This window comes from Cuculus canorus, chromosome 14 (assembly GCF_017976375.1).
Source record: "Cuculus canorus isolate bCucCan1 chromosome 14, bCucCan1.pri, whole genome shotgun sequence".
Classification (NCBI taxonomy): Eukaryota; Metazoa; Chordata; class Aves; order Cuculiformes; family Cuculidae; genus Cuculus; species Cuculus canorus.
The window spans coordinates 15348136-15373037 of record NC_071414.1 but is presented as its reverse complement, the minus strand read 5'-3'; the positions used below and the strand labels follow the sequence as shown (position 1 = coordinate 15373037).

The 24902-nt window shown below is 41.9% G+C and overlaps 1 protein-coding gene across 2 annotated transcripts in view; it reads right to left on the bottom strand.

Moving 5' to 3' along the window:
- ADAMTS2 (ADAM metallopeptidase with thrombospondin type 1 motif 2) overlaps positions 1-24902 on the bottom strand; it is a 179823-nt gene that overhangs the window by 97861 nt on the left and 57060 nt on the right. For both annotated transcript variants that reach the window (XM_054079224.1, XM_054079223.1), the window contains exon 3: positions 15756-15915. In XM_054079224.1, coding sequence (XP_053935199.1) covers positions 15756-15915 — 160 coding nt within the window. The remainder of the gene's footprint in view (positions 1-15755; positions 15916-24902) is intronic.

Here is a 24902-nt window from a genome sequence, read left to right as displayed (position 1 = left end):
GGAATGAAAGCACCTGCAGCAGCTTTAGACCCCTCTGCAAATGGAGAGCAGATCCCAGCCTGGATTTGTACAGCAGCCCCCTCTTCCAGCCAAGCTTGGCACTTCCAAGGGAAGGAAATTCACCCTGAGCTCTTGGCAGCATTTCTGAAACATCCTGTTAATCACTTTGTGGTTTTTAAGAGCAAAAACTGAAATTAAATGAAGTCCAAGGGCTTACCCTGACTATGCTATTAAGGTAATTCTGAGGGAGTGAAACGAGGAGAGCAGCTAATGGGTATACACAGAGGTCAAACTAGGAGCTTCTAAGTGTGAAGGTGCCTTATTGATTCCCCCTTCAGATCCTGAACCCAGTAAAATTACCTTCTTGAGATCCTTTCCACAGAGGCGGAAAACAGTAATTTCTCCTGGGTATCTAAATAATTTGAAACTCGTTTTGAAAAACTTAAACTGTTTACATTTATTCCAAAGGAAGTGAGAAATCTATTTGCACATGACACGACTGCTGGAGGAATGGGGATAGATCAATACTGCAAGATGCTTTTGGTGTTAGCGCACAGGGAAGGCATTTCTATCCTTTTCAGCTCTAACAGAACAAGGATTGGGGGAACGACGATTGCATCTTGGTTTTGTGCTTTGACTCCAATTTGTCCATGAATGAGAATTTCTCTTTACTGCTAACACATTTATATCAAATTCTTATAATTCTGTAAACTGGAAGAAAATGAGAGCAGCAAAGGCATGACATCTTGGTATACGGTGGTCAAAATATCGAGGGGGGGTGACCAGTTCCTTGAAAAAATGTGGGTGAGAAGCTTCAAAGATACGAAGACATCTGGGAAAGATGGAAATCACCAAGACATCACCTGGACACCTAAATTAGTTTTGGTTGTTACAAGTAAAAAAAGTGGCTTAGCTGGATGAGACAAAAAGAGAGGAACTTGAAGAACAAACCAGTTAGCACAGAGCTGTGGAGTAAAAATTTTGGACTTTTTACAGTTGAAAAGTTGAAACGGGTTTGCTGAAATGAAGAAATATGGAGAAGAACAGCCCAACGCTAATTCAATCAATCATTGAAATCAGTTGAACAGTTTTCATAAAATTGGAGCAGAGGGATGACAAGAAGCTATGGCTACATGAACACAAAGCAGACGTTTTCGGAAAGTACTGTGGGAAAAGGAGGCACTATGGATGTCCTGCAAATTGGATTAAAAACAAAGTATGAATGGAATAATGAGATTAAGCGCAGTGAAGTGCATATCCCAAGAGAGGGCTGTACAAAGAAAATTCAGAAAATTATTTAATCAGAAAGCACTAGAAGGAATGGAGGTGCGATTATTACTGACAGAGCTTAACAAAATTACATCCCAGCTCTGAATGCATCTGTAACAAACACTGGAGGAAGGCGGACCTGACCAGGTGAAAGGAAGAAAGACTCATTAAAAAGAAAAAGAGCAGCTTGCTCTGAAAGCCCAAGATATATAACTTGGTGGCTTATGATCTGGAAGCTTCTTATCAGAATCATTAACAGCAAATTGGTCGAACTGGTTGAAACTAATAATGTGTTTCTTGAGAGGAGGAAGAGTATCGACAAGATGTAACTGGGGAGAAAAAAAAATCACCCCATGGTGGCCAAGCTGCCGAAGCAGAAAAAGACTCTGCCCAAATGCCGAGCAAATTACATTAATGTGTATAGCACACGGCCTTATGACAACGCTATGTGAGGGAAACACATTGGTTGCAACTGCAACATTTGTAAAAGAGCACATAAAATCATACAATCCATGCATGGAATACAGTGGTAAAACAGTAAGAAAAATAAGAATCTTTTCCAAGGGTCTCCGGTAATGTTTCCTGAACAATGAAAGATGCTGCAGTCTCTCAACAGACACAGAAGAGTTGTCAAAGAGTGCAGAATTGTGTGATGTGGCTTCAGTAGGAACACCAGGTCAACTCCATCATGTCTATAGATACACTCCATCATTGGGAATACATGGATCATACTCACAATGCTCAACTCTTAACTTCAACTTACACATTAGTTTCAATGTATTCAAATGGATCTCAAAGTATATTATGAAACCCAGAAGTAACAAAATTAAGCAAAACAGACAAAGCAAAAGCAGACAAAGATACTTTGGGTGGCTGAATTTGCCTGAATTAGTTTCCCACAGCCTTGCACTGGGTCTGCCCCCACTAAACTCACTGGGAACCTTTCCATTAAAATCAGTGTGAACGGCATCAAGTGCATGGCTTGGCTGAACCCTACCCACTTGTCAACGACTAATTTATTATTACAAAGGCAGTTCCCAGAAAATGCATTCATATAAGGTCTGTGAGAATTAGCTATCACATAACACGCATTGCCTACGGGGATTTTGAAAGAGACACAGTAATTTATTTGCTGGGAGTACGGTTCTATTTCACATTGCAAAGACTCCAAACTCTCCTTTAAAAACTTTGAAAAATTGAAAAGAAACAAATCTTAAGGAAGAAATGTGGCCCTTTAGCTCTGGGATTCTTTCTCCTAGAGATTCCTGGAAATGCCCCCGCCATCACTTCAGAGACAGTTGTTTGATGTGAGACAGTAAATCCTACCAGTGCAATCAATCCTATCTGCTGCAAATCCTCAGAGCTTAGATGCACCCGTTTTTCTTGCAAGGAACGCTCTGCCCTTTGCCCACGCTTTCAACAGCATGGAAGATCATTTAATTCTCTTCAGAATGTCTGATAAGGGGGTCCCAAATCGAACAGCAGGCAACCAGTTATTATGGACCAGTAAATACCTCCACGTAGATCAACGGCTCAACTAATTCAGGCTGTGCGCCCTTCCCACCTACATCCTATCATCACCACCAACAGCCAGTGTAACAGTAGCACGAAGACAGCCAGCTGAGGCTCTCTTGAAGCCTGTTAGCATCTCTATTATAAGCGTAATAAGAGTTGCTACATCATTTCCACAACCATCCCACCTCTATCACACATCCAGCCACAAATGCAAACCAGATCCACAGCCAAAAAATAGCAGCAACCAACCCCTCCGGGCTGTCACTTGCTGTTACTGACAGTCAAACAAAACTTCCGCTTAACTTTCAGCTCAGATTTTATTGCAAAGCCTGTGTTTTCTCCTCGACATTTTGTTGCTATGCTGTTGTCTGTACATTTTGCAGCAGACTCACGGATTTTGCCAGTCTTCTAAAAAATTCTGCTTCAGTAATCTATGACCTGCAGGTCAATATCTGAAACGCTGCAACGGGTTGCCATGGAAGTGTCAATACCATCCATTTCTCTGCACATTTATAATTGGGAGATTCAAGAAAAATAACCAGAAATTTAGAAATTATATTCGAGTCATCTTATGTTAACCCAAAATCAGATTTTTCCCCTTTGTTAGATTTTACACAGGAAACTGAGCAGCGTTTCAAGGCTGCCTAGGACGTTTAATACCCCTAGCTAGAGCCTTTGGGCTGCCTTTTTCTAACCATTTCATAGTTTAACAAGTCTCCAGAGATTCTGCTTGAAGAAAAACAAAGCAAAAAAAAAAAATCCCTTCAGCTTGCAAGTAGAATATAAAGTTAAAAATCCATGATTTTTAATCTTTACTCAGCACTTCCGTAACAAGGATTGGAAAAAGGCTCAGTTCAACTGGGTGGAAGAATGGCTAGCAAACATGTGAACAAGGATTCAAGCCCAGATTTAATCTATGACTTTAGATAACAGATCATTTAAGCTGAAAGAACAGACTCCTCAGCCACCATTAAATCCATTTTTTGATGTATTGAAAAGAAATCTGCTTTAAAAGCCACTGAAGAAATATACTCAAGCCCCAAACACCTAGAGTTTGGCATACCCCTCTTCAACATGAATAAATGGTACAAGAGCACCGAGATGCAGATGTGTCTGTAAAATGGGGATCAAACCTCTGCACTATTCCACGGGGAGAAAGATATTAATGACTGTGATATGTTCATTACTATAAATAACAGTTGCTCTCAAAAAAGGAAAACCCTTGAAAGGAACCCAGTAGGATGAATGCACTCTGAACACTATGACCTAGTGAATTAGACAAACGGGATTGCTGCCCACTCAGCAACAGAAAACACAGCTCATAAGATACAATTTTCAGTGCCTATTAATTTCATGTATATTAATAGTCAGTGGAGGGGAATTTCTCATGTCACTGTTTAGTTGCAGTTGCTACCAGTCAAACCAGATGCTTTCCCACGAAGCAGCCCGAGTTTGCTGACCTACGGAAGAAAAATGTTTGCCAAATGTCATCACTTCCCACATCCAAAGATCCATTTAGAACCCCATGTCACTTTAAACCACATTGCCCATTCATTCCAAAGAAAAAAAATTCTTCATAAAAAAATAAAATAAAAAAATCAGAGAAAACAAAAACTATGGCTCATATTTCTTTAAAAGTTGAAAAAAAAAATCCCTGCCCCACCAAGGGAAGTTTTCTCTGCTGACTTCCTTGCTATGAGTGCAAGGTGGTTTTGGAAAGAAGACACAAGGATGGGTATTTCAGGGGCAGCTGATCAGGCATAAACCATTTTCTCAGTGTTTCTCACCATCCACAGTCAGCAAACACCTTCAACAACCGTAATACGTCTCTACATCTACAACAGGAAAAAAAAATCCCCTGACAGGCAAACAGACGTGGTCAGAAAGTGCACAGATTCCTGTCTAGGTTATAAGTTTTAAAAATTCCCACATGTGGCAGTTCATAGAAACCACTATTAGGCTTTTATTCCAGGTTAGTTTTAGGACTGAGCGTGTCTTATGTGCAACTCTTTCTTTGGAGAAAAGAATCCTTCCTCAAATGTTTTATAAATAAAATTCTCCAGTGTTTAAAAAGCAGCGATTGTTGAAGTAACGTTAAAATATTCGGGTTACTGGCAAAAAAAGAAAAAGGCCATGTTTCTTTTAAAACTGGCAGTTTGTGGCAGCCAAACCCTGCAAAGAAGGAGCGAAGCCCAGGGAAATGAATTTTGTTCCAAGGACAACTGTCTGAAGCCCAGCAGTGCTGAAGAAAGTGATCCTTAGCCCCGTGCAGCTCCTGCAGCGCGACAGCCTCCGAGCGAGCCAGCAACGAGGGACTGCGGAGGCTGAGCCGCCAAGGACCACTGCTCCCAACTCCTCCCCGCCACTTGGGAATTCTGGCTGCCTTTCCTCGCACATCCATCAGGCAGTACTGCAAAGGGCTGCTGAGGAACCTTCTTCTCTGAAGAACTACCTGCCTGTGGAACTGCCAGCTCTGGAGTCGAAATCAAACCAATCCCTAACACCCTCGCCACCCAGATTGTGGGTAATAATTTTTCCCCCTGAAAGCACTACGCATCGCTGGGCAGGAGAGCTGTGCCAGATGGTCCGAGCACACACAGAGAGAGCTGGAACAACTAAGTGACTGCACAGAAACTCACAGATAAAAGGATGAGCAAAGATGCATACCAGGCTTTTAATCAAAGAGCCTGCTGAAAAATAAATGGTATTTAACTGTTTAACAAGCAGTGTGGTTTCAAGAGCCATGCAAAATCACACAGTAAAAGAGGAACCTCTTGGTCTGCAAGAGACTTTACCTTTTGCATGGGAATGGGACAAGTGGACAACAAAACCAGATGCCACTCTCTGAGTGGGTCTCTTTCGAGACACACAGCCAGTGGAGAGCAGGTCCTCCATGGGCAATAAGGAAAGCACCGCAGTGATTCGCTTGCCTGCCCTGGCGGTGTTGGACCATCCAGTAGCTTCCAGCTGGGCACTGCATCCCTTTGCAGCTCAAATGACAGCAGCAGGGAGAGGGGTTGTGTGGCCAGCAAGAGATGTTCTCATCACAAAAGTAGAGTTTCAGCAATAGAGTATCAGGATGTGAGTGTGCTGCACAGTTCAAACCAAGCAAGAGCATCACACAATGTCCGGGATGCTACGGTAAGCCAGCGAAGCAGTTAAGGAGCTACTGCTCACCTGTGGGCCTTTAACAGAAATGGTTCCAATCCAAGAAGATGCCTCTGTATTAACAAAATAATCATTGTTTGGCTTAAAAGTACATCGTGACCCAAGTCAGTGCTGCAGACAGAACGTTTTAAATCTAACATGCAAATGTTAGGTAACGCGACAGCTGAGGTTTGTACGAAAATGAAATTCAAACCATCACCAACTGTGCCATACATAGTTAGGGATGAAATATTTCAAAAAATAATTACAAATAATTTGTAATATGATCATTTAGAAAAATTAGAGTTCGTGCTCATACTTTGCTGTAACTTAGTTTCTGCTACTCCTTTATCCCACTTACATATCCCACTGTTTCAAAACAGTGTTTCTGCTCTGTAGAAAAGGAATTCATTTACTCCTGTATCAAAATGCAGGTTCAATGCAACAGAAATCAGAAATTTTACTGTACTTTTCCTGGGCTGAGCTCCTCTTGCCTTTTATAATTCCAGGAAAGCACAGGGGAAAGGAGACCTGCACTAGCTGAAATGAAAGTTAGCACTGCTGTTGCTTGCTTTTCAAGTGAAAGTTATTTTTACCTAAAAAGTCCAGGCAGCCTCAAGCATTGCTTAGGGAGTTCAAAACACAGAGCACACAAATAAGTAATCAAGAGTTACAAAACAGCTACAGGAAATTATTAGCTCGAGCTATAAACCAAGGCTCTGTAGACCGCGCACCTAATTCATACCAACCACCGGGTTCCTGCAGGTGTACTCCCCAGTCTCCTGCAGAGCGTAACACATGCTTTGTTAAAAACATAAGCATAAGAGAAGCACATGCTTCCCTGCTCATCACTGTACCTGCACACACCAGGGGAAGGATCAGGCCCAGAGAGCTGCATCGCCCTCTCAACCTGTCTACAAAAGGCAGGTGAAATGCTCTGTATCCTCTCTTTCCCAGTAGGGAGTAGCGGCAAGCAGTGGTTGTCCGCACTGTTAAGCTCCCCCAGCACTCCGGCATCTCACCGAGCCACACGTGACGTGTGATTGCAACAGGGAAGGGAGGTAGGACAAGCAGTCATAGCTATACTGGGAGGTGGGTTTAAGGCAGTGGGAAGAACAGCCTTTAAATGGAACAGCACATAACGCAGTGATTAAGTGCATTCTATCCTGCATAACCTACCATATGCACATCAGCTAAAGAAGACAGCCCTTCAGCCCAGGCATTAGCTGTCCAGGCTTCCACATGGACCTCCCAGTGCCCCTTCTGCAAGCACTGAGATACCAGCAGCAAACAGCACTTCCCAGCGGTTCAGCCACCGAGGAGCAGATTTCACACAGCTGAGGATAGTCAGAACCAGCTGGAATACATTTTTAATCCTTGGGCCACTTCACAAGGCCTCACATCTGGCTCTTCTTTTGCAAGAAATGACAGAAATTTAGATGTCTGAAGGATATCCATCTCCCTCGCAACTCTGGGCTTGCCCATTGCTTTCATTTGATGATGCCTGGAGCTTTTTGCCTGATCAAACCACTTTATCATCATTATCATGGACAGCAGGCAAAATTTATACCACTTTTAGTCAGAAAACATTTTAAACAGAAAATGTTTATCGGCATTTTCTACTAGAGCTTATTTTCGTGATGCATACCAGATGCTATTTTGTGTATTGTTATTAAACACAGAGTTTGAATCTCATGGTACAAAACAGCAAACAGTACACGCTACCCATATTTTTAAATTCTCAGTTCCAGAATCCATTTCCTAAACGGAGATATGAGTTGCAGAACACTTTCAGTTTGTCAAGATGGAATGTTAAGGTCTTTCTGTGAACAAGTTTCTCCCCCTTTACGCCTGGCAGAGACATCAGAACCCACTGGATCATTGCCATCCTCTGTCTTTCTCAGCAGGTTGGACAACATGAACACTGCTTGTAAATAAACAAACCCCAATAGGATGACACGTTGTGGAAAAACTCACCAGTGAATGTGAAACTGCAAAAACCATGTGGGTGTGCACATACATTTTCATAAGCACAAACTCCTCACATGCCTGTGGGCGGCTGCCCACACTCGCACGCGCAAGCACCCGCCTGGGCTCCGAACGCAACGTCTGACTTATGAACTGCTGCTCTGACGGACTCTGCTCTTATACTCGGCCATTACCAGCAAGAAACTCAATCGGCTCTCAGGAAAAACACGGTTTATGTTATTCTCGTCCAAAAGGCAAATATTTTGTTCTCGCTTTCCTCCCAGGAGATCGCGAGGCTAAATTCATTAAGGACTGTGAGATCAATGGGTATTATAAGGAAGAATAAAACCAAAACTTAATGAAACCTATTCTAAAATGTTTTGTCTCTATAAACGATCGACAAACAAACAAGTGTTGACTAAACATAAACAAACAAGTGATTAATCAAGCTTCGTTTCACACACACCTCCAGTGCTGAATTGATAGAAAAATGTGAAAAATAAACTGAGCGCTTTCCCCATTCTTTCCTCAGGGTTTCTCACAATTTTGTAGGAGTATTTGTAGGAGAACTGGAAATTATTGTTTTATAGACCAATATCACCTGTATTATCATTTTGCTATATTTAGCAACGTTTGTGTCTAAATTCAATAGAGAGTCTAAAATTAACTCATGGGTTGAGTATGAAATTAATTTTATTTTTACTTTAGCTGGCGATACAAGCAAATCAGTGACATTTAAATAAGCACAAATAATTCAGTTCTTCACCTTTAATTCATGCATATCTAAATGGAAGCAAGTCACTCTGGTAACTTGCCTCACAACTGAAACAGGACTCCACCTCCATTCAAAACCAAAACCATTCAGCCCAAGGTACATTTCTGAATCCCACTGATACCAGTTCAACTTAAAGCTAAGCATGTACTTAAGTATTCCCTCGAAAACTACATGGAGCTCAAACTATCTAATGAGAACCGCAGGGACAAACAGAGAAACTGAGCTTCTTTACATATTATTATGTTCCTGTATTCCATATTTTGTGACAGTTTATTACAGGAATGACTGCAATTTTGTGGAGTTTATGGGAAAGGAAGACAAAAGCTCAGCACCGGGAATCCCCAACAGAGCCGGCCCATGCGGCAGCTCCTTCTCAGCCTCTCCCTGCCCCATCCCAGCCACAGCATCGCCGTGCAGCTCTGCGTTGCCCCGTGCTGCCCCACTAACTTGGCTTATCTATGCAAGGATTTCTGTTCCCAGCAAAACAAAACTGTGCTGCAATGACTTCAGCATTTGACATCAAGAAAAAATAATAATGAGAAAGTATTTAATGCGCATGTTCAAACATTCTAAAAACAATTTTTAGCATCTGGGAGAAGGAGATGGTTTTTAATTAAAAGCAAAAAAAAAAACTTTGAAGATGCAATCCACTCTCCAAAGCACTCAAAAATTCAAACAAGCTCATGGTAATAGTAGCCCACACAGCTCTCCTGTGGTCCTGATACACATACGCATCACCACGCAACTTTGGTTACATGAGCACTTCCCTTCCCCCCACACCATGAAAGCACACAGTCCCATTATCTTCATTATAATTTTATTTCTAGGCAAAAGAAAACTGACTGTCTCAGAAGTACAGGACAGGTTGAATTTTTACCTGAGACCATTCTGTAGCCCAGCCAAGGCCACCTGCTGGGCAGGACTACGGTAGAAAATTCCATTACACCAAGCATATGCAAGAGCATTGTTCATTAGTATTCACCTAATCCTCCCAGGTGATTTATTGCACTGTTATAAAAATAGAAACCCTTAGATTTATCCTAAAGTTTCATATTAAAATTGCTGCGAGTCCTATTTGCCTGTGCTAGCAAAGATCAGCTTCATCAAGCTGTGCCTATGGTTGGGAAGGATGACATGCAATGGCCTAACACCACTCCCTGGAGACTTTTTTTCATGAGTGCATAACCTTGCTTCTTATTCAAAAGCTGAATTGCAACTGAGTTCTCAATCTTTCTCTTCCCCCCCTCCCCCCCAAAAAGCCCCATGAATCTGCAATGTGAAATTCAGAGAAAACCCAAGACAGGAGAAAGACAGATGTATTTATCATGCACAGATGATGTAGGAAGGAGACAAAAAATATTGTCATCAGTGCCTTACTGACTGCAAAAATAAGGGAACAGTAATTAATCAGCAGGAGTACATGCTGAGAGGAAATATTGATTGAACTTGGAGACACTTCTGTTTCCTGAAGGAACTGTTCCTTTGCAAAGGTAACCAGGAAAGTTTCTGTAAATTAGAATGGCAACCAGCCAGCCTGCAGCCAATCTGAGTGGCATTTCAGGCAATCCAGTAAAATATACACCAGATGCACGTTGGTTTCTAAAAAGTAATTTAAATACATTAGTAAATCAATGGCATTGACAGTTTGATGGACCATGATGGAGGAGTCTTCCTCTGAAATATCATCTTAGAAACCTGCAAAGCTCCAGCAACTGAGTTGTTACAACTTCATAATATTTTTAACTTCCTTATCTTTTGCAACATCTTCCAGTGCTTGGTTATTTCAGCTTCTATCAACATGGATTTCTCTCCTGCTGAACTGTCTCCCAGTCCCTCAGTATGGCCTAACGTTCCATCAGCATGAGGAGGAAGAAAGGCTTTTGTCCTTTCACACTACGGAGGGGCAGGAGATGCCAATAACAGGACTGTGGAGCAGCTCTGCTCTGATGAGGTTTGAGTATCTGTCAGAATGGAGATGGTTGCCTCTGTTGAGTAGAAATAGCAACTTAATTCTGTCCTTTTATCTCCTTGGTATGTGTTTATTGATGGTGAAATAAAATAGCAGTAGAATTTAAAACCATAAAGCAAAAGACGAGGTTTGCCCCAGGAAATACATCAAAGGGTTACAAAAAATGATCACGTCTTTCAGTGCCAAGCCACCGCCCCTCTGAAGGTATCACCACACGCAAAAAATTGCTGTGGGAAGGGATCACGCATCTCCAGCAGAGGCTGTCAGCCTGTCCATCTCATCAGCCACAAGTATATTCATGATGGGACTTATGTCAGATTGGGCTTGGCCATTCCAAGGGATTTAATCAGCAGTTAAGGAAACAACAATCTGCCTGGCTTAAGCACATTTGGAGAGCTACCTTGCTGTCTTCCTCAGTAATAAACTGTTCTTGGCTAAGGTCATCTTTCATCTGCACAGTAAATAAAACTGTCAACTAAAGTTGAGTTTCTGTTTCTCATCAGCAAAGCAACACAATAAAACTCAGAGCAGCATATCTGACAATGATTTTGAGAGAGAAAGCAAACTTTAAGGAAGTTTTAGTATAATAATTCCCTCTCAGCTGATCAACATAACAGACAGAACAATTTAAGATGAGGAAATGTGATATAAAGCTTACAAGCCTGATTATCAGGTTGTCTTTTGACACAAAAAAATCAAGCTGCTTTTCCAGACCTCATCATAACCATTAATTAAATACTTACCGTCTCTTCACCTAACACATAAACAACATCTAAGCAAAAATCCAGCAGTTCCAAGGATAAAACCAACCTCCTCTAGCTTGCCTATTTAATCCTAATTCTATTGCACAGGAAATTTGCCTGCTGTCAAGCAATATTTCTCATCTTTTTAAGAAGGAATTCAACTGGAAATACTAAAATATTTTCAACATGCTGCTTATTTTTATCTAGAGGAAGATAAATTATTATACTCATGCAAGTAGTAAAAGTAGTTGCCAAAGAAAATAGGGTTTATTCCCACCATACCTGCAATATATCAACCACTGCATGAAAACATTTCTCTTTCCAAAACAATTAGCCTAATTTGTAGTAAGCTCACACAGACTTCAACAGTACTACTCTATTGCAGACTATGACTTGCTTAAAATATGATGCTTACATTGCTCCAGTACATTAACAAATAGTTTTGTTTGAGAAGGGAAATCCAGATAGGAATATTGGACTCTTTACTCCCTGCACATTGTCACAAACACCAGATAACCCTACACCAGTCACAACACAATGATTCGGGCTGCCAAAATGAGTATTTACTTTTCCTTATATTCTGATAGAGTTTTATATAAACACAAAAGCAAACCCAGCACGGTCTGAAATCAGACTACAGCTCTGCTGCTCATTTCATGCCTGTTCTCTCCCAGCACATGCCACTTCCTAAACTCCAGCACGTCGGCAGAGCCTTTATCAAAGAAGATGCATACCTTGATCTCTCCAGGGCTTAGGAGGTTGTCTTTTGTTTGTTCGTATCTTTAAACAGATGGAATAAAATCTCTATTTCCCTTACTACCATACAAAAGACTGATAATAGCATATGCAAAATGCTAGAAAAACCCTGCTGTCAGGCCCACCTCACTGTACCCGTTAACATAATCTAGAATTTTCTTCCACAGTTGGGAAAATGAATTTGGTTTTTTTCTTTATGCACGAATCCACCCTCACAACAATCAACAGACCTTCCATTAGTCCTAGGTGTCTTTTGGGGTCTCTCTCTTGCTGTCCTGCAGCTCCATGTTGGAGCTCTCTGCCCAGACAGCCATGGGGACGTACACGTTGACTCAGGGTATTGAGCTCTTCAACAAACCACCACCCAGAATAAGTGTGTTTAGAAGACCACGTTCCCATGTAGATGCATTACCAGAATAACTGTGGTTAGAGCAAGTTTGCCCCCAAAGTCTCACATGGCTAAACACGAGCAGCCACTCAGGCAGCATGCTGGGCATGAAGAGCTCTTCACTTCTGCATGGAGATGGGAGGTGTGAAGAACCCTCCTAGCATGGCATTAGTCCTGTGCCCTGCACTGTAGGAGTTCCCCTGTGCCCAGCTGGGATCTTCTGCTCCACAGACCCAGCCCCACTTCTGTAAGGGACAACCTGGAAAGACTTCCTTAATAGCGGCATCCTAAGAGACCCACCAGCTGTGGGAGTCAATCCCAAAGCCCTTGTGCTGTGTGAGGCCCAGCATGACCGCTGCCCAGCGCAAGCCCCAAGTCCTTGAAACTACGACTGACCTACCCAACTCCAAGTTCATGGAGCTTTCAATTCCTTCACCTCCTGTTTCACTGGGGAGAGAACAGCTTGTCCTATTTCTTGTATAAAGAGTGCCAGAGATAGGAGTGTTTAGACAGAACGCATATCTTTCTATCCAAAACCAAACATTCAAAAATTATGAGTCACAATCCCCTCCCAAATCATGGGATTAAATTAACATATCACGGGATTTTGAAAGACGCTGTCTTCAAAATTATGGACTACTATAGACTTTGTGTTACTCATTACTTGAAAAGATTTATACAGTCAAAATCTATAAAGTTTTTATCCACAGTTAAGAGAGCCAGAAGCTTACCTCAAGGAAAACAAAAAAACAGCATATATTCACAACATTCCCGGGGGCTGGACCTTTAAAAATAGTCCAAGTGTTATATTTCAACACATGTAAATTAATCGGACTTGGCAACAATGCAGTTGTCCCCAGGGATAGTAGAAGAAGGGGAGTTTTCTTGGTTTACCTCTTTTTTTTCAAGACAGATAGAGCACAATGAAAGTGCCCTACCAAGTATTTATCACCTAAATAAGCCCATTGATTCATTTAAAGCACTATGGAAACATGCAGCACAGTGTGCTTATCAACACCCAGTCACTAAATATTTTGACATTTGTTAAACAAAACTAGATGCATTCTAGCAAAAAAGAAACTGGAAAATAAAATTACAGTTTTTGAAAGTATGCCCTTTCCATTGCTGTTGCCTAGGGCAAATCGGAAGGGGGAAGACAGGTTTAATGAAAAGTAGAGCAGAACAGACCAGTTTTGGAAGGGCCATTCACTTTTTTTTTTTTTAAAGGCAAAGAGAAATTCATGGAAAAATACCTGTACAGCATAGCGGAGATTTTTTTCCAAAATAAAACTAATCCTTAATCAAATTAACAAATCAAAAGATGGTGGGTGGAAGGGAATGTACTACTCTCAGGATTTTTTCCTTACTTTAAAATTTGAAACATGAAAAATCACAACTATTCCTGCCTATCATCAGCACCAGCTGTTCCAGACACAGTCAATGCTACTCCTCAGCGTTGCCTGCAAGCTTTCAGCCTTGCCTTTGCTTTTGAACCCCCAGCACTGGCTGATGGCTATTGTCATTTTGTACCATTGTACCACAGCCTACAAACTTCCATCCTTACGCGAGCGCACAGCGCAGGTGAGGTGACGGGCAGGTGTCCAGTGGCATCACACGTAGCTTTGCTGCTGGTCACGGCAGGAACCCACGCGCAGGTTGGTCGCCAGCTCCACGAGAAGCCACGCAGTGCGGCGCTGCGTCTCCGAGAGGTGTTTTCAGATACTGTTCTTCCTCTAGCAGGTACCGCATGCCAATAACTGGAGCTGATCTACAATTTACGCTTTTCTGTGTACCAGACTCCTACTCCTGAGGAATATTTACCATCCAAAACCAAAAATACTGCCATAAGGTGTGAATAAAATCAAGTCTCTTTTGTTTAAGAGGAAATACAGTGACTGGCTGATATTTTCCAACATTGTGATAATTTTATAAACATCTACTAATGGAGCAACTTACTTCCTGTGATTCTGGAACTGTGGCACTTGGATGCCCCCATCCCTCAGCTCTGTTTCAGAATGAGTACAAAGACAATCAGAAGAGCCCAACACTGCACTGCATCATTCACAAGATTCCTGGGTCATTTTCATGGCCAAAGTGGAAAATAAATGTTAGTTAAATGCTATTCCTTGCTTTCTTTTTTCCTCCCCTTTCCAGCTTCAACACTGAGAAATTTCTACTGTTCGCTTGGTCCTAATTTCAGCGCTCCATCACTGTGACTATCTGTTCCTTCAAGTGTTTTCTGGGGATTGCTATGTGCAAGACTGATGGTAGAGTTTTTACGACAGGTACCACACTCTTTGTCTTTTGAAAATTATTAAGGTAGCATAGCAGGGGATGGGGGTCACTGAGGAGGTTTCTAAAAACGACAATCTAACACACTGCATTATACTTCAAAACTTATGCCGAAATAAGACAATACTAGGCTATGAGTGGCAAATAGCTGCAGTTTGGTACACACATTTGGAAGAAAAATGTAGCTGTTTTGTCGCTTCCATTCAAACGACCCAGTTAATCACACTGTTAAAGTCAGCTGTCCAAACATCCACTTACCAGATCTGCATCCCTTAATTATTCAGCAAAAAAGGTGCAACATCCAAGCAGTTAGAGAAAGAGAAAATACTACAGAGAACGGGCGTTCACGTTTAGCTTCTCTTATTCTATCACTGTCTATAACATACTGAGTATGTTATATTCCACACTGGGAAACGAATAAATCAACAAAGTTGGTTTTCATATCAGAAGATACCACTGCTGCCCTGTCAGGACTAAATCCAGCCTGGGAAACACACCGCCAATGAGAAGCCTGTGTACCACATCAGTCTTGGTGTCCCTGCTGCAGCCTTCCAACACGGCCTTTGCAAAGCCAGGACTATCACCTGTCCCCAGCACACACAGGCACCTCTTACAATGTTCCATCCACCATCCCCTTCCTCTGCTCTGACCCAGGGACCCAATGGGATGCACGACTTTATGGTGGCTGTGTCCAGAGCCAAGGGAACTCCTTAAAGCACGCACAGCCCCACCATCCTGGAGATGGCTTTGGCTGCTGCAGTGCTTGCTTACTCCATGTAAAGCCTTCAACTCCTTCCCCACCTTTTCATCCACAGAAAGAGAAGAACACTTTTCCATCTCCAAGGATAAAAGAGACAAAGATAGCAGAACACATTGGCTACATGCCTTCAGCTCCACTTTATACATCAGCTGGAATTAACATCTCTCCCTTACCTTTATACAGGGTATCCGTATTCTCAGTAGGAAGCTGCTTCTTGGCAGCAGCTCTGCGATAGACCACATGCGTTCTGCCTCCTCCCTCCTCCTCCTCTTGGGCCCCCTTCTCCAGAGGTTCAATGAAGAACTCATCCTTGTCTGTGCGAATCATGCCAGCCTGCAGCGACAGGGCAGAGATCGAACATTTTGCGTTACCGCACACACAGCAGACGTTGTGAGTAAACAGTTACAATATGCTTAAGCACACTTTAGTGCTCTCTAGAGAGCAATTAGAATGCAGAGAGGAAACCAGGTGAATTGTTTATTAGAGCAAAATCAAGCATCATTTCCCCAACTTGACAAGAAAGGACAAAAGGTACAACCCTGAACCAAAAGGACTTCTCCTCAAGCCACATGAACAAAGTACCGGTCTAAGAATCTGTCCAGGAAATACACTTTCCATTAGAAACCAGCTACAATGAAAGTTACTGTGACCTTAGCTATCTGTCAGCCCCAGACCACTCCAGCGTTTACTATCTTTGCTAAATAAAAGATTGGTTCAGTGCCACAAGCTGGTCTGTCAGAAAACGTAGAATCAACCTTTCTGTTCAGAAGCAAGACAAAAAAGTACTATGTGTAACATGCAGGCAACAAAGCTGCATAGTTATTTCCCTCTTGATATAAAGGGTGGTACCGACAAAATATTCTTTCAAGAATTAGCCACAACTAATTTAAGAACGTAATAAAAATTGAAAAAGAAATAATAATAATAATAAAAAAAGATAGATTTGTACTTCTACAGAGCACCTCGGAGGAACATCATCCAAGCAATTCTCATTGTGCTCAGGGGAAGCCCCCACAAGGACCAAAAACTTTTTCTTTTGAAGTCTTTTCATCATCTTCCTGCAGGTGAAACAACTTGGGCACCTGGATCACCTCCATTTGTCTCCCCTTACAGCCTCACAGAAGGTCACAGCAGCCAGTAGCTGGCTTGCAGAGATGACTGGCTTGAATCAACTTTTCTGCATATGTTTGCACATCTGTGTTTGAGAACTTAAAACTAATGAACTCTTAGCTTGTAAACAGAAAGTCTTACAAGTACTGTGAAGGAAATTCTGAGAATCCTCATATCCAGCCTCCAGAAGCTGCTTTATCCCACTCTTTCCCATTCTCTCTGGTGACCCTGGAGTCACTGGACTTTCAGATTGGGCACAGGAGAACATCTCCACACTGTGAAACGTTTCATCTTGGTATCTGAGCTCCTGGGAACCTAAACCCTCTGCTGGTGAAGCCCTATCTCACGCTTCCAGGAGAACCAGTTTGGCTCCTTTGAATCCAGTATCCTCACTGCAAGCAAGTATCAGCTAAACACACTTCTCATATCCCAGCACTAAAGTTCTCATACAACGCATATGTTTCTTCTACAAGCAGCAAACTATATTCCTACTGCTATAAATACAGTATGTTCTTTGCTTCCCTCCTTGGAAAAATGTCAGGTTCATTTGTCATGTCTTAACTTACATTAGGCAAGATTTCCAGTCCCAGATTTCATATGTATAATGTATACAAAAACAGATTGAAAGGGAAGAATTAAAGAAGCTAAATTATATCGAAGCAATTTAAACTGATGCCATCCTGCCTGTATAGAGGAAACTGAATTTGAAATCCTGTCCTGGTTTTTCTTATCTAATTTAGATTCTACATCAGACACAAAAAAAAAAAAAGGTGAGACAGGCTCAGCAGCTCAAGAAAGCCCAGACAACCAAAAAAAAATGAGTGCTGAACCCAGAGAGACAGCAACTAACCTTTTACTGTAGAAAAAGGGTACATGAAAAATTCAGAATTGACATTATTTTCTGTTTAATATATATTTTAATTTTATACACACACATTTCTTCTGGATATTAAATAGATCCAGAAATTAAGTCTTTTTATGAGACCTACATGACTAAGGATCAAGAAGGAACAAGCATTTGCATGCTCAGCTGCACAGAATACTATGCACACACCACACATACGCTCAGGAGAAACACACAACTTTTCCAATGCCATATGGAAAAAAACACGGTTTTGCACACATGTTCACACACATTTCTGGATTTATTAAAGTCACTATTAACTAAGCAGCTAATGCCATATCTTAGTTTAAAATGCAGACCATCCTTCAGCATCCTGGGGTAAGTGCGGCTGTACGTTGTGCACAGCAGGTGGTACCGATGGGAGTTTGGAGAAGTTCAGACTTTCTAAGAAAATTAATAGATAGGCAACTTCTGTCTAACCAGTTCAGCTACTGACTGTAGAAGAACAACTTCTATAGGTGAACTTTACCTTCCAGGGTATGGTGGCCTTCTGGAAAAGAAAACGTCTACTCAGTGAGAAGACTCCCCCCGGGAACATGAAGGGAACACTTTGGGACTGACTGCATGACCAAACAAAAGAGATATTTGAATGCTGGTTCCCAAGACATAAAAACAGAAGTCAAATGCTGATGTTTCCTGCAGATCATTGTGCCTGGTGCAGGCCCTTTCACATGCAGGAGGATTCATGTGGCACTGAATATTGCCAAATACCCAGCCGTCCATCAAGCGATCTTATTTTACACTCTACTTCTCAGATAGACATGCCACCACACGGTACTTCCCCATGGTAGTATCCTAATTCTGCTACAGAGTAGAAAAGAAGAAACTTAACCTTCAAACAGAGCCAAATATATATTTTCTCATTTTAATCTTGGACAAAAATAACTTTCTTTTACACCAGAATTTTTCTTTCCTTTAGTCCTGAGAAATATATCAATTATTTTTGGTCAGAAGTTCATTTCTGGACACGAGCCGGCAACGTGCGCCCCATAGCCCCAAAAGGCAACTGTATCCTGGGCTGCATCAAAACCAGCATGGCCAGCAGGTCAAGGGAGGGGATTCCGCCCCTCTATTCCGTTCTGGTGAGACCCCACCTGGAGTATGTGGTCCAGCTCTGGTGTCCTCAGCAGAGGAAAGACACCGATCTGTTGGAGCAGGTCCAGGGGAGAGACAAAAAACAATCAGAGGGCTGGAGCACCTCTCCTATGAGGAAAGGCGAAGAGAGCTGGGGTTGTTCAGCCTGAAGGAGAGAAGGCTCTGGAGAGGCCTTATTGCAACTTAAAGGGATCTACAAGAAAGCTGGGGAAGGATTTTTTAGCAGGGCCTGTTGTCATAGGACAAGGGGAATGGTTTTAAAATAAAGAGGGCAGATTTAGACTAGATAGAAGGAAGACATTTTTTACAATGAGGTGGTGACGCACTGGCACAGGTTGTCCAAAGAGGCTGTAGATGTTCCACCCCTGGAAACATTCCAGGTCAGGTTGAAAAGGGCTCTGAACAACCCGATCAAGTAGAAGATGTCCCTGCTCACTGCAGGAGGTTGGACTCGATGACCTTAAAGGTCCCTTCCAACCCCAACCATTCCATGATTCTATTAGGAAAGAATTAGTTTGTGTTCAAACTGTAAAACAATTATACATTTCTATACACTATGTCCTACATAGTCTTTGAATTAGTCAACATATTTTCATGTCCTAAACTGAAATAAAGTAAGCAAATATAGCTTTGTTTAAGACTTTAGGAAGAAAATTCATTTAGACTGCAAGGCAGAGTTCCTACAGCAATCCACAGTTCAAGCCACCTGGCTAATAATATATCCAGTTATAAATGATTCATTAAGAAATACATGGGGCTCCTGAATGTCTCCACCACACATTTCCTTGCTGCTTTGAGCAAGACATTTAACCTCTCTACTTCCATTTCTCCACCTCTGAACCAACATAACAACAGTCTTGCAGGATAATTACTAAGGCTGATTTTTTATTTTTTTGCCAAGTGAACACGAAAAGCTCAAGATTAATTGCCTAAAGCACTTTTTTCTGATACTACTCAGAATACCCTCCAAAAAGCCACCATGAAAGCAAAATTGCTTTCAATCATCAACTCCACACCAGTGTTGTGCACAGCCAAGCAAGCAAGGTAAAGGCACTGCTCAGGCAGCATGAGTTTGCTCATGCCCTTCACCCATTAGTCCTGATCTTATCCACAGATGCAGTCACCTTTGTGCGAGCTTGGCATGCCAAGACAACTGTCAGACAACTACCAAGTTTATGATGACAGCAAAGAGCATTAAAGTTGGTGCAGTTTCCTGGAGAATGCCTCTGGATGGCTAAAACAGAAATGCTTTGTTGTTTGAGCAAGTTTGTGCCTTCCCTTTGGCCCAGGTTAAGAAGGACTTCAGAAAAATACTTGGACCATCCTCTAGACATTTGCTCCAGTGGACGAGAAAGAAGAATTAATCCTCTCATTTGCCTTCCCAAGTTCCAAACAGAGGAGCAGTAATGGCTTTCAAGAAACAAGGGCTTAGTAGTACTGTCCAGCAAAAGTGTTTTTCTGTTTTATACGGCTCGTTGCCCATCCTGGGACTGCTCTTCCAGGAGCTACAGATTAGCAGTGCCTCCCTTCAGTACCATCCTGCAGCCACACACATGCTGTGTAATTCAGAACGAGGTCTGGGAATGAGCATTTGCTGTGGAAAGGACTTCCAATCCTGGAAAAGAAAACACTGAGCTAACTATTATCTCTTCCCCTCCTCTTCTAGGACTTCTAACTTGAAACTATAATGAATTCAGGAATATTGCTAAGTAACAATGTGACTAATAAAAACATAAATTAATTGAAAAAGTGTTTACCTTTGGAATGCACCAAATTGCAGCAACGAACCTATAATATCCCAGTATTTCCCAAAGCTGGATATCCCCAAGCCTTCCTTCCAAGGATATTCAGATCCCAGCTGCAAATTACTCAAGTCAAGCACTGCTTAGCATTCATTAATATGCATTAAAGACTAGAGTAGAAGACACTTAATCAAAAGGAAACTACAGTTCAGAGAATCAAAACCTTTGCTAAGGTTTGCAAGGCAGTTATTTAGAAGGGAAAGCTACACAGGAAAAAATTCTCAAGGAAGGCAGAGAGTGACCATCCTGTCTAACTAAGACAAGAATCATATTGATGAGTCACAAATGAGTCCATTGCAATACACAGCGCTTGGCTTTAGAGCTTCACTACCTGCTTTTGGGGGTAACAAGGTTCCTGGACCTCCCCAAAGAGCTGTGGGGCTTTCAAGGACCACAGGACCTACAGATATGGCAATGGCCACATGGATTCTTCTCTACCACTCAAGCTTCACCAGGCAAGTCCACCCTGCCATCAGGTCACCATCTCCACTTGGGGCTTTCTGCCCAAGATAATTACACAAGTCCCATCTCGTGATGGAGACCTCCTTTCTAGCCCAGGAGACCCATCAGCAGTTTCCCACCACGCTGCAGAGCTCATCTGAAAATCAGGTCTCTTCCCCAGTCTCCTCAATATCCCCAATCCCTCTTGCATTTCCAAAGGCATTCCTTAAAAGTCTAATTTGACAGAAGAAACTGCCTGACTTATTTAGATCTACAGAAATCTCCAGGTTTTAGAGCATTAGCTGCTGTGGATAATTAAATGTATCACTGGCTCTGCACTTGGTGAGCTACTTAATTGTCTCCTCATTCCAATTCCCATCACAGCTCCCTATTCTAGGCTGTAATGAAGTAACCCATCTAGCTGCTGCTTCAGGACTCCATAGCCTCAGCCCATCCTGTTACCATAAGTTTAATTAATGTTCATTTTCTTCCTCATTAGTAGAGCTTTACAAAGTTTCTCATTGCCATATAAAGGCAGATTTACTTCCCAATCTCAAAGCACACAATACAGATAGGAAGCTAAAATTAACCGTGAATGGACCTGAAATTAATATTAAAAAAATACCTAAATGTCTGCTTAGTTAATTAAGTCAGAAAACTACAAAACCAGAATGTTTCAGAAACTCTTAGAAACAGGATTCCTGTGTATAGAGAGCGCTCTGTTGTTTTGAGTGCTTTATTTTATAAAAGGTAAACAGCCACACGACGTACCTGTGCATGAACAAGTCCTACACACAGTCCTGAATTTTGGATGCTTTTCCTGACACCGAGGGGCGGTTCAGGCTATCTGGGTTAGGAGCCTGCGCTGCCTGTGATGTCAGTGAAGCCTCCAGAGAGGAATTTGCAATATGGGATCCTCCCAACAATCAGCTTGCAGAGAAACAGAGAGAGGAGATTTGCATTTCACTGAATAGTTGCCAAAAATACTCTGTAGATGACTTGAAAGAGAAAATATTTATATTTGCAGAACAGCATATTGGACAAGGTCTTATTCTATTTTTAGATCAATGTGCCTGCACTCTAAATACACACGACTGCTATACGTTTGACCAAACTTAGCACTACCATAGCACTTTCAGCAGTGAATTTGACAGCAAATCCCAATAGTTATTTTTATTTATGAATGCTTCTCTGTGCCTTAGAACCACAGGATCATGCTTTCTTCCAAGTAGCGGCAGACGTGTCCTCCCAACATTGAAGCGAAGAACAGGAATATTATTGGTTCAACTACATTAGAACAGACCTGATGCACCAGGAGCTCTGACAGGGGCGAGATCACCCAGGAAGTCCGTGCCAGAAGTAAGGACATAACACAGACCTTTCGATCTCATCCCAGCCCACATGGGATCTCTCAATACTTTCAGTTCTGCAAAGTGTTCATTCCCAGTCACACCGTACATCGATTCAGGGACAGACACGCTTGGAGTTTTATTTCCATTTAGCTTCGTTCATACAGATAATGAAAAAAAGAAAGAAAAAAAAGCTTCTTCTCTCATATTTGTATTTGATTCTTTGAGAACATGCCTCAAACTACAGAAGCACTGCGGAGGAAGGACCCGTGCAGTGCTGAAAATTCATCTTTCCCTCCAGTGAATGGAGGTACTGAAGGAATTGTAGCAAACATTTGGAACACGCTGTCGCTTATTGTGCTCTGTGCTGCTGCTGCCCTGAAGCTACCCTGATTTCTTCAGTCCCAAGCTGGATGGGGAAGGAGAGAAAAAGAAAGTTCTTAACTGAACATATATATTTTTATTACTGCTAGTCTAAAGGAGTAATTTTCAGCTTTTTTTTTTCAAGTTGGTTTGCAATTAAGTTGCTTTATTCTCACATATCATCAAAAAATTAAGGGGAGAAATAATTATGTATACACATAGGAATTGCATAGACTGACAGAGAGGCAGAGCCTGCATGGTAACCCCATGAAAGCTGCCTGTCACTTAGAGCCCCTATTTATCCTCTGCAGAATGGGGATAAGGTCACATTTTAATGTACTTTGAGATCGACTAATGAAAAGCAGCATACAAGAGCTATTTGAACTAAGAGTGCTTTCATGATGGGCTGCTTTTGTACAACCCTTGTAGCTCAAGGGAGGACGGATACCCATCCATTCAAGCATTTGCACACTTCCACTGCTACCAAAAATAAGGTTTTGTCCCCAGAGCCCAGTTTAGTTACTGCACAATTGCAGGTGAGATTAATAATAGCAGTGGGACAAATCTGCAGCCGATATAACCTGAGGTGAACAGAATTGCATTTGTTCACAGCAGATGGGAATCCGGACCCAAATGTTGTATTTATATGGTATAAATCATTTTAGAAACTCAAAGGGGGAGGGGTGTGGTTTTTAAGAGACACAATAGTGAGGCAGCATGTGTCCCATTCTCACTGGGCCATCAAGAAAACAGACACAATTGAAGTGATTTCACAAAGCAGCGGCAGCAGATTTCACGACAACAGTGCCTGGCTCTTACCAGTGGACAGCACTAAAAAAATTGCTTTCAGCTGCTCTGCCTTCAGAAGAAAATTACCAAATTCTCACCTCTGTCCCTTGGTGCCTGCCAAGGGCCCGCAGCAATGCAGGAGACACGGCCACCACCCTGAGAACCACCTCCCTTCCCTCAGTCTCCTGCCTCTGTCCCCCACAATCCGCCCCATCTCGGCAGCCTCTCGCCTCTGAATCCCGGTACATCACAAGAGGTAAATCTCATTTTCAACAGGTTTAGGCAATACACAATAACATGGGTTTCAGCAAAAATGAATATCTGTGGCAAACACAGAGTACAGCCCACAAAAGGGTAACAGTGACTTCAGAGCAGACTTTCCTGCAGCTCTACAGGGAAACAGCATCGCACCTTTGCCAGGTTGGCTTCCATCTCTCCAATGCTGCCACCACCAACTGCAGGAACTTTGGTCTCCAAAGAGTTCAGATGAAAGAATTGTTACAACGCTGTACTTTTTTTTAAACAGAGAACACTAATTTTTTTTTTAGCTAAAATGATGCTTAAGCAAGAACATTCTGGAAAGCCTCAAGGCTTGATGTCCACTGGTACGTGTAATTCCAAGAGGGAAAGAGGTGAGTTATTAAATAGCTGTTAAGAATGAAAATGATAAATGCGGCAGATCTTGCAGACTCAGGGGATTATAAACTTGATTGCTATTGTTGCAAGCAGGGAATAGTAATTGCAGTTCCCTGCAACAGAGTTTCTCAATTTTAATCTTTCAGAGAGGAAAAGCATGAATATCAAACCTATGAATTTGCTAACAGCGAGATCCAGAAGGATTAAATTTTAACACAAGGAATCGTTTGCAATAAGGCATTTCTGAGGTCACTTTGACAAAATGCATACTTGTGTCCTACCCTCAGCAATAAAAATGAATTGACATTCTGCAAGAAAACAAAACCAGTCGAACTGGAAAGCTCTTCAGCTCCAACTCTCACAAAATGGGATGGTTGCTACACAAGTTTCTTTTCAAAAAGATATTTGCTTAAGGCACAAATCACCACCCACTGAAGTCAACGGGTGTCACATTCATAAATCTCGGGGCCAGGACTCATAAACGGATTCATAAATATTAAAGCAGTTTAGTCTGACCTTCTATATAAGACAGGCCAAAGACTTTCACCAAAGCACCGCTGCAGTCTCCCAAAAACAGTCTTCATCCTGAATTCAGCTGGATCAGATCCATTAATCAGTAGGGAACAGCCTAGATCTTTGCAATGGTAAACAAGATAAAAGGATCCAGACCACAAACAGGACAAAAAGGTTTACTGTATTAAAAGAAGTTTAATATATTAAACTCATCTGAGTCAAAACTTAGCATTTAAAGTAGTTTAAAATTACACTATAGAAATCCTGAATTTTCCCTTTAGAAGATGTCATTTCATATTCCAAAGGAGTAGGTGAGCT